This window comes from Nicotiana attenuata, chromosome 1 (assembly GCF_001879085.1).
Source record: "Nicotiana attenuata strain UT chromosome 1, NIATTr2, whole genome shotgun sequence".
NCBI classification, from domain to species: Eukaryota; Viridiplantae; Streptophyta; class Magnoliopsida; order Solanales; family Solanaceae; genus Nicotiana; species Nicotiana attenuata.
In genome coordinates this window covers 93,393,980-93,404,657 of record NC_031989.1, presented here as the reverse complement: position 1 = coordinate 93,404,657, position 10,678 = coordinate 93,393,980, and the positions used below count along the sequence as shown (strand labels likewise).

At 36.4% G+C, this 10,678-nt stretch overlaps 1 protein-coding gene across 1 annotated transcript; it reads left to right on the top strand.

Annotated features, from left to right (window-relative positions):
• Positions 2,719 to 10,142, top strand: LOC109230576 (zinc finger CCCH domain-containing protein 11). The gene is made up of 8 exons (XM_019396050.1): positions 2,719 to 3,072; positions 4,266 to 4,350; positions 4,813 to 4,953; positions 5,066 to 5,163; positions 7,693 to 7,881; positions 7,992 to 8,122; positions 8,240 to 8,339; positions 9,502 to 10,142. The coding sequence occupies exons 1-8, from the start codon at positions 2,905 to 2,907 to the stop codon at positions 9,721 to 9,723; spliced, it is 1,134 nt and encodes a 377-aa protein (XP_019251595.1). The 5' UTR covers positions 2,719 to 2,904; the 3' UTR covers positions 9,724 to 10,142.

The window sequence follows — 10,678 nt, the reverse complement described above, 5'->3', positions numbered from 1 at the left end:
ATAGTAAAATATAATTAGAAAGTGATAAAGAATAATAAAGGGTAATAAAGGTCGGAGGAATCTCGGGGTCTCGATAACGTTTCTATGACGGTCAAATCTTTAATTGTTTCTTATCGTGCCACAGGTTTATATCCGGTATTACCATGGTTGAGTCATTGTTGACTGGTCATCCTTGACACATGTCGCTTCTTAATTTACCCAACTCTTGAGACCGAATTTTTACCGTACACATTAAGTTTGGATGCTTTTTAAGTTTAGTGTGAGAGTATAAAATTGAACCATATCTTTTTGAAAAAATTGTGATCCATTCGAGTGTTTATTTCCCTTATAAACCTTATAAGCTCAGTCTTGAAAGGATTGTTTGCGTCATTTTTGTTTTCAGATCCAATACTGGCACCACCTATTTGATTGTTGTTTAATCTGAACTTACCCTGGTAACGGTGTTACCGATTCTTGGTGTCATTTGATTTATAAGAATGCTAGGACGGGCTCGAACTACACCATTGGAATTATTGGAAGCAACCGACAACGCTTGTCGGAGCTCAATCATTATTCGGTCCTGTCTTGAGAGATAATCCATGATCTCCCTTTGATGCGCTCTCAAAACTTTAATAATATCCGCAACGGGTTCATCATCCATATCATCAGGGGTAGCATTCCTTGCCCGCCGAGTATTTCTTTCTACTCGATTAGAAGTTGGCTCATTTCCGTTAAGACGAGTTTCACTGATTGAACAGTCATGTTGATTTTTATCACGGAGATTGTCCACGGGCTCGTCGTTGTTATTTGTTCCAACATTGAGCAAGTTGATAACGTCATTGGGCGCCATAGTTATTTTATGCTTACAACATAATAGCTTCAAAGTGCTTTAGTGAAAGATGACCAGATCAAAATAATACCTTAACCGTCTAAGACCCACAGTGGGCGCCAAACTGATTATCGGTAGAACGGTATAATTGAATTTGTAATATGATTTATATACATGTGTATTAAATTGATCCGAAAATAAAGTAATGAAAAATAAAATTGAATAAAATAAGAATAATTGAAGAAAAGACAAATATGAGCTTCAAAATGTTCCCTCCGGGATCGAGAATAATTGAAAAATCTCGACAACACTTGTATAAAGCTTAAAAGAATGCGAGAAAGAATTCTAGTCTTGTGCTATCACTATTTTTTGATTTCTCACAATAGAATGAAAGCCTCTATTTGTACCAAAGCTATGGGGTGCATGATTACAATTTATGCCCCATTAATTATCAATATTAATGATATAGTAAAAGGTAATTAAAAAGTGATAAAAAATAATAAAGGGTAATAAAGCTCGGAGGAATCTCGGGGTCCCTGTAACGTTTCTATAATGGTCACATCTTGAAGTGTTTCTTATCGTGCCACTGGTTTGTATCCGGTATTACGATGGTTGAGTCACTGTTGACTGGCCATCCTTGACATGTGTCGCTTCTTTATTTACCCAACTCTTGAGAGCGATTTTTACCGTACACAATAAGTTTTGATGCTTTTTAAGTTTAGTTTTAGAGTATAAAATTGAACCATATATTTTTGAAAATATTAATTTTTTCCCTTATAAACCTTAAGAATAATTGTAACGTAATTTATACACATGTGGATTAAATTGATCCGAAAAATAAAATAATGAAAAACAAAATTGAATAAAATAAGAATAATTGAAGAAGAGACAAATATGAGCTTCAGAATGTTCCCTCCGGGATCGAGAATAATTGAAAAATCTCGACAACACTTGTATAAAGCTTAAAAGAATGCAAGAAAGAATTCTAGTTTTGTGCTATTAGTATTTTTTGATCTCTCACAATAGAATGAAAGCCTCTATTTATACCAAAGCTATTGGGTGCATGATTAACCAGAAAAGTTTGGGTAGAGCCGGATCTAAGCGTTGGCTAGGTAAGCGTCCTGTAGGGAGAGGAGTAGTTATGGACCCTGTAGACCATCCCGAGGGAGGTGGTGAAGGGAGAGCCCCAATTGGTAGGAAAAAACTCACAACCCATTGGGGTTATCCTGCACTTGGAAGAAGAAGTAGGAAAAGGAATAAATATAGTAATAATTTGATTCTTCGTCGCCGTAGTAAATAGGAGAGAAAATCGAATTAAATTCTTCGTTTTTACAAAAAAAAAAAAAATAGGAGTAAGCTTGTGACACGTTCACTAAAAAAAAAAAAAATCCCTTTGTAGCCAATCATTTATCTAATATTTATGATATTTATGCCATATTAATTACCAATATTAATGTTATAGTAAAATATAATTAAAAAGTGATAAAGAATAATAAAGGGTAATAAAGGTCGGAGGAATCTCGGGTTCTCTATAACATTTCTATAACGGTTATATCTTGAATTGTTTTTATCGTGCCACAAGTTTGTATCCGGTATTACCATGGTTGAGTCATTGTTGACTGGTCATCCTTAACACGTGTCGCTTTTTAATTTACCCAACTCTTGAGACCGATTTTTACCGTAGACAATAAGTTTTAATGCTTTTTAAGTTTAATGTGAGAGTAGAAAATTGAACCGTATCTTTTTTAAAAATTAAAGTCTTCGCATCGATCGATACAAATTTTAAGAAATAAAAAAAGACTTTATTGTAAGAAAACATTTCTTCTAAGTGACTCGAGTGTACGTCCTACAACAAATTAGGACTCATAGCGCCATTTACAAAAGTTGAAAGGTTTACTATTTTAACCCTTTCTTTCCCCTGATAGCAATTTCCCTAAAACACCTTCCCACAAAAGCGTCACACATAGAACCCCATCTCCGCCTCCGGCCACACTCATCAATCTCCGAGCCGCCTTTAGGGTTTCGAATCGCCGGAAAAATCCGATTTTGCGACGAAACTGTATAGGTGATTGGGGTAATTGTATGATAATATAAAGATGCCACCAAAGCAATCGAAAGCGGATTTAGCGAAGAAGCAGAAGGTAGTAGAAGACAAGACATTCGGTCTGAAAAACAAAAATAAGTCCAAAAATGTCCAGAAATATGTTCAGTCCCTTAAGCAAAATGCCGTGCCTAAACCTGACCCTAAGAAACTTGATGCCAAGGTAGTACGCTATTTTGAGTTATTATTATTTTGTTTGTGTTTTTCCCCGATAGATATACACCGTTGAAGTAAACGATTGATCTCTATCGTATCAAGCGCTATTCATATAGCTGTCCTCGCCTAGATTATTGAGGCGTAAATGTTGTATTATTTTGTTGTGTGAATTATTGTTGTCTTATGAAGGGTAGAGAGGACTGATATAGCTGACCCGACTAATTTGGAATTGACACATAGTTGTATTTTATTCTAGTTAGATCTTTTTCGAACTGAAATAGAGCTGGTGGATACAAAGGATTCATATATCTTACCCTAATTAGCTTGGTTTTGAGATGTAGTAGTATTTTCAAATAACAGTGGTGTCCGGCCTAGCTTGCGTGCACCTCAACCAAGCTAATAGCCCGTTTGGCCAAGCTTCAAAAATAAGCTTATTTTGAGAAGTGTTTTATCTCAAAAATATTTTTCTTAAAAGTACTTTTGGTGAGAAGCAATTTGTGTTTCGTTAATTAATTTGAAAAGCACTTCTTAGCAACAATTAGTGTTTGGCCAAGCTTTTAAAAAGTGCTTCTAAGTGTATTTTTCTCAAAAGTGTTTTAAAATAAATGCTTTTGGAGAAAAGCTATTTTTTTTTGCTTTCCTAAACTGCTTCAACTTCTACTCAAAATGCTTTTTTCTTCTCTTTTCTAAAAGCTTGGCCAAACATTTCAAGTTTGGAAAAAAGTAATACTTTTTTTTGGAAAAAACTGCTTTTGGCTTTGGAGAAGCTTGGCCAAATATGCTATAACTCTGACCACCAAGGCTTGAGCAGATGGGAAGAAATCAGTTGTGTTTTTTTGCCTCCTCTCGGATTTGAACCCTAGACCTCATGGTTCTCTTTTCACTTCATTGACCACTTGGTCACACCCATTGGTGCTTGAGACGTGGTTGTTGTAGTTTTTTTTTTTTTTGATTTTTAAGCCCAAATAAGGCAGGTTGAATACAGACCTCTATATAGCCGACTCCAACTAACTTGGATTTGACTACATAGTTGTTGCATTTTTTGTTTGTGCCGTTTCAAGACCAAATAGATTGAATGAATTGAATCACATAGCTGGCCGCCTGACCCCAATTATTATGTGATTGTTTGTAGTTTCTGTAGTATTATTTTTGTGTGATCTTTTGCTTAAATGTTGACAAGTAAGCTCAATTTTGTCACAGAAAAAGAAGGAAGAAGAGAAAGCCAAAGAGAGAGAGCTGAACGAATTGTTCAAAGTCGCTATTAGCCAGCCTAAAGTGCCTCTTGGTATTATTCATGTTCTTCTTTTACTGATTTCTGGCATCAATATTTTTTTGTTGTTGGTGCATAGTAGTCTCAATATTAAAGAGTTACGGTGGCTTTGTTTGATCGAAACAATTGAAAATGTAGTGTAGGAAGACTTTATAGCAATTATCTGCTCTTTCCTACATCAAATTGGGTCTGTCGAAGGCTGAATTATAAACTTGACTTTTTGCCAGTTTTTATAAAGCTGATAAACGTTGTAACTTTATTATGGCAATTCCGAATATAGCTTAATATCAACCTGTCAATTTATTTCAAGAGAAACTTTTTATCGTTCGTAGTTGATTATCATTGTCTCTTATCAGTAATAGTTTGTTTTGTTTCACTCGTTTCTTGCTTTAAAGGGTTGATCTTGTTTCAAATTTTCATATGAAATGCTGCTGCAAAAATTATCATATTTCAAGAACGTTGGGAATTTGTGTTCAGGTGTTGATCCAAAATCAATCTTATGTGAGTTCTTTAAGGCGGGGCAATGTGCTAAGGGTTTCAAGTGCAAGTTCTCTCACGATCTGAATGTTCAGCGAAAAGGAGAGAAGATTGATGTTTTCAGTGATAAGCGTGATGAAGGTGGTCAAACAACACCTTAACAGACATTTTGCATAAACTTTTCTGTTTCTGTGTAATAATCTGTATTATGGTTTTGGTGTTTATTAACTGGCATTTCTTGTCTAAAACGTAGATGGAAAGGAAACAATGGAGGATTGGGATCAAGAGACATTGGAGAAGGTTGTGGCATCAAAAAGTCAGGAGTATAACAAGAACAAACCAACTGACATTGTAAGTGTTATCTTTTCCAGAATATACCTTGAACTGCTTTGGTCCAAACTTGAAAGTCATATTCCGGGGATGACTTGAATTTGTGATCGGACTCTTTGAATCATTTGATATCCGCTTACCAATATAGCAGTGATTTTCAGGATAAAATTCATTGCATATGATCTCTAAATGGTTACTTCCTTACCTCGTTTACTTTCCACCGATACTTACTATTGTGAGGAAACTTTGGTTATGGTATATTTGTATAAATTGAAATCCTTATGTGGTCAAGTATTTATCTTCCAGGAGATACAAGAGACCATCATTGCATTGTGTTTTAGACGTCAGACGAGTATGCAATAACTTGGTAACTAGTCATAGAACTTACAGAATCTGCAGACATTGCACCTAATGTCCTTTCTTGATGATTTTTATCTCAATTAAATTGCCGAATTCTGTAAAGTAAATGGGTGAAAGATATGGGAAAAAGTAGTTTTTTTGTTGTTGTTGTTGATAAAGTACTAAGTTTATTAATATGTGGGCAAACAGAAGTAGCTAATAATGAGGAATCAGTGTGCTCATAGACTCAGGAAGTAACATACTGAAGAAAGGCTCTCTCAGAGATATTTTCAATGAAGAAAGGTTCTTCCACACTTTTGCATTACCAGGCATTTTGTTGTTGGATTTGACGCTCTCTGCTACATGTTGTATGACTTTTCAGAGGCTTCCTAGAAGTTGGTCTGCTACCACCTGCAGAAAGCAACTGCGAATTTATTGTGATCATCATACTATGCCTGGTGACAAGAACAAACTAATCCATTGAAATGGAACAAAGCTTACAAACTAGATATGGCTATTTTGATATCCTACTATCATCCACAAAACAGAAAAATATTCTCACTAAAGCAATAGAAACTACAATTTTTCATAATTTAGTAATACGAAGGAGAAATGGTAAACCACAGAGCAGATCTTTTAGTACTGCTCTTTTTAAATGAAATATTCTTTTCTGTTGATCCCAAAAGATAGAACTATTTACCAGTTCATGAACTGTACTATCCTTTGCTCAGAAACATCTACATGTTTAGGAAAGAGAAGACAGAAGATTGCAATCAGATTCAGTGACAGCTGAAAACAGAGCTTGTCATATTCACCAAAAAATTGGAATCCCCTTAATTTTGTTGAGCTAATCCATGATATTCTGGTTGATATTGAGGTTTGGTTGAGTGATTCCATGGTTCCTAGTGATTGTGTATCGTAATCTCAAGAATATGGATGGCAAAATGTTATGTACCTAGCCGTCTTGTCAAAGGCTCATTTAAGGCGCGCTTAAGCCCTGAAGCTCAAAAAAGCTCAAGGAGGGTGCTTCGCCTCGCTTTAGTTGCGCTTCAGTGTAAGGCAAGGCACTAAGGAGTGCGCCTCATTGCCCATGCTTTCTCTCTTGAATCAAGCAGCACTAAAAAACAACTATAATCAGAAATAAGTGTATTAGCTGCTAAGGGAAACATTATCAATGAATTTGTTACTTTGTTCTTGAAATACATACTATAAATTTTTATTTATTTCCTTCATTGCGCCTTTTTTAACTTAAGCCAACACTTTAAGTGCGCTTTGCGCTTAAAGCCCAGATAGACCTAGAGCGTTTTTTAGAACTTTTCGCCTTTGACAACACTGGTACCTAGAAATCAGGACAGACTGGAGGAAATGATGCGAGGTGAATATAAACTCGTGTATCTCTTGGATAAGTGTTATGATAGATAGACTTTTAAAAGTTCGTGGTTAGTTGTCATGCTCTGGCCAATAGGATGACCTTAAAAGCCCCCAGGGCTGTGGTTTAATGGTAAGGACGCGCCGCAGAAGGTGTGGATTGAGCGTGCGTCACGGGTTTGGACCTTGCCGTTGACACAAAGCCTAAGTGGGAGCAGGGGAGATTGACAGGTCCATGCTCCCCAGAGTTTTGAGCATGTGAAAATAGGATGACCTAGATAGTTTGGTCGTGCAGAATGCATGCAATATCATTTAAGTATTTGTGGACATTGAGAGTTGGGAAAGAAATGTTCTGTCATAATTATTTTGATTTTTCATTGCATGGAACATGGGACTATGATATGTAGTCCTTTGGTTTGAGGTAGTAACTATGACCATATTCCCTCATTTTGAGGTGTATTTTATGCTTTCATTTTAGTTTGTCACTTGAAAAAGTCGTATTGTAGCAACAAATTTACTACTCTATTCCAGTTTCTTCAGCACACTTTCCTCTTTAGTCCATGCTAAAATAATAAAATAAAATAAAATAAAATAAAGATTGCTACCTTTTGTATCCAGAAACTATTTTATCTTTACATGCTCATTTTCTGCTTACTGTTATCTCCGCTGGATAGGAAAGGAGGGGTTCTTTTGGTGTTTTATGGCATTTATGCATATTTAGCTTATGTGTCTAAAGTTTTAACTTTTTCCTCAAATCCGCCTCCAGCTAAATACTGTCAGACAAATTGGAATGGAGGGAGTATTTGTTTCAGAATTCAAACTTTAGATTTGGCTTATATGCAGGTATGTAAATACTTTTTGGAAGCTGTGGAGAAAAAGCAGTATGGTTGGTTTTGGGTCTGTCCAAATGGTAGTAAAGAATGCCATTACAGGCATGCGCTTCCTCCTGGATACATTCTAAAGTCACAAATGAAAGCTTTGTTACAAGAGGAAGCTGACAAGATGCCTATTGAAGAAGAAATTGATGAACAGGTGACCGTACTATCTGAGTATTCATATTGCCAACTACCGACAGCCATTAAATTTTTTATAAACATGTTCATTAATGGAACTGCTTTACATGTTTTCTGCTCTGCCTGCAGCGTGCAAAATTGACTGCTTCAACTCCTTTGACCACTGAGTTGTTTATGGAATGGAAAAAGAAGAAGATGGAAGAAAGAGAGGCCAGTTTGGCTAAGCAGAGGGCAGATAGAGCTAAGAATGATCGCATGAGGTATCATTCTTTTCACTCCTTTTCCTCTTTAGTCAATAATATGTGGTTATCAGCTGGGAAAAGCTCTTTGGTGGATGCTTATACTAATTGGCAAATCTTATGCTCTCTTTCTTGCAGTGGTCGTGAGCTGTTCATGTCGGACGCTAGCTGGTTTGTGGATGATGTTGGGGCCTATGACAAGTATGAACGGGAAGAAGAGTCCAGTGAACCCCCAAAGGTGAATATGTTATGATCAATTTTTTTCCACTTTGTATATCCTTTGTTGGACTGTGTTGAGCATTCAAGATTTTTCGTTGTCCACTGGTGACTGTCATAGATCTACTCATCTATAGTACTGCATAACCTAGGATAGGTAAAATGTCTGGGATTGAGCAATTACCCTCTGTGTGTAGGGGTAAGAGAGCATAAAAAACAACAATGTATAATGATCTGTTGACTTTTAGCAATAATTCGCATTGTTAGATTAAACAGTGTCCATTTGATCAAAGTTTTAATTTGATTGAGATGCTTCTGGAGTCTTCATCATGATGAATTTTTCATTCATTTCTTAATCTAACTCGAGAGGAAGTCTTAGTCAGATTCACTTTTTGATCGGTAAGCCAGTCAGATTCACTTACTAGTACTGTTTCTTCACATGCTTTTTTTGGAATCCTCTCTGATTTTGTGACTATTGGGGTTTAAATTTATGAGGTTGATGTACTTCACCCTTTTTCCTGAAATTTTGAAAATTATGCTGATATAGTACCAGGGCGAGATATTCAGAGTTAAATATTTTCAGCTAAGTGATAGGTTGTACTAGGCAAAGATTAGGGGTTTTGCATCAAAATTTGTTCCCTCTACTTTCACCTGCCTTGGTAGATTGTATGCAGATTCGATAGAACTAGCAGATGATAATTCTTCTAAAATATGCAGAATGAAATACAAAATGGAAGACTAAAGCATCTATTTGAAAGCATTTACTTAACCACAGATCTTATTGATCATTAAAAGAGGTAAGTGTTGCTTCGGAGGGCCAAAGGATGGTGTTTGTAATCTAGCCATGACTTAGGAAAGTAGACAGAAAAGTGTGCATTCATGTGGTGGTGGTTGGTCTATGGCGGTATAAGCATTATTAGAAAGAGATTTGAAAATCCAAGTGTGTGTAATAGTTGCAGTGTTTTTCCGTTATGAATCGAAAGTTAAACAAAACTATGCCTATTAACCAATGATCCCCTGGTTTGGACATTTGATGAGCATGATAATGATGCCATGTGTTTTTGCTTGCTTATCAAAAAGAAAAAAAATTACTGTTGCCATGTGCATTTCTTGTGTTGTGCTGCTAGTTTATACGCTAAAGCGTCTGCATGTCATTTTCTAAATAGATTACATTTCCTTTACAGGAGAATAAGGAATCTGCTAGAGATGAGGCAAGCTCCTCAATGTCAGCCCGGGATATTCATGATGGTGGTGAGGCTTCTCATAACAATGAAGTTAATGACAATTATGATGATGATGACGACGACGACGATGATGATGACCTGGATGTGGACGAGTTAAATGAACTGGAAGCTAGCCTTTCAAAAACATCGTTACAAATCAATGAACCTGGTAGTCACGCTTGATCCTTGTGCCCAAATTTATGCGCACGATCTACTTTTCGGTGCATGCTCTTTCATGTCTACGTGATGCAGAATCATTATAGCATCCAAATGGAATGAATTGAAATGGAAGCATAGCATATCCGTGTCGTGATGCCCCTAATAATAGTTTGCTATTTTATTAGGCTTTTTACCCTCAGTTCAATGAGTTGTGACTGTTGCTTCTGGAATTTTGTGATGAATTGAACTTTTCTAGTCGTTTTGCCAGCCACAGAGAGAGCTATCATTTGTATTTTATTACTCTAGCTACTACTGCTACTACTATGCTTTGAAGCATGGGGTGGCCTTCTCCTGCCCTCAATAAATTACAGATTCTTTGAGGGCCATTATGTCATCTGTTGAGGTTTGTTGACAATTTTATAAGTGTTATGCTCTTTGTCATCTGCAAACATGTTCCAGGAAGTAATCAAAGTTCCATGTTTATTTTCACAGAACTGATAGAGAACTATGACCGTGCCTTCGCTTTCCTCTTTTTCCTTTCCGGCTTTTTATACCTAGGTGCTTTAATCACGTGTATATTTCAATCACGTTTTCCATGATTCTCAGATCCAGAGGTCGCACACGTTCAGTAGCAGCGTTACTTCCTCTTGCACCCGGTCTAGTATCTCTTCAGTTCTGAAATGACTACATTTAGGCTGTGTTTTAAAGGTTTGCTTTAGCATAGAGCATTGAATGGTTAGGTTACTTGCTGGTAGGGCTGTCAAATTTGGCCCAAGCCCAAATGACCCGCCCAACCCTCCCAAGGTTGGGTTGGTTATTGACCCGCCCATTTATTGAACTTAGCCCATCTTGGCCCAACCCATCTCAACCCATTTAAAGTTGGGCTAATTTTTAGCCCAAATTGATCCATGAGTAAGTTTGTCAAAATATCTTAGAAATAATTTTATTTTTTGTTTAATATTTTAAATATGACCATAAC

Excerpts from the sequence above, each read along its gene's own strand:
- LOC109230576 (XM_019396050.1), top strand. The coding sequence starts at position 2,905 with ATGCCACCAAAGCAATCGAAAGCGGATTTAGCGAAGAAGCAGAAGGTA. Across the intron at positions 4,351-4,812 it reads CCAGCCTAAAGTGCCTCTTG|GTGTTGATCCAAAATCAATC; the intron begins GTATTATTCATG and ends ATTTGTGTTCAG. Across the intron at positions 4,954-5,065 it reads CAGTGATAAGCGTGATGAAG|ATGGAAAGGAAACAATGGAG; the intron begins GTGGTCAAACAA and ends TCTAAAACGTAG.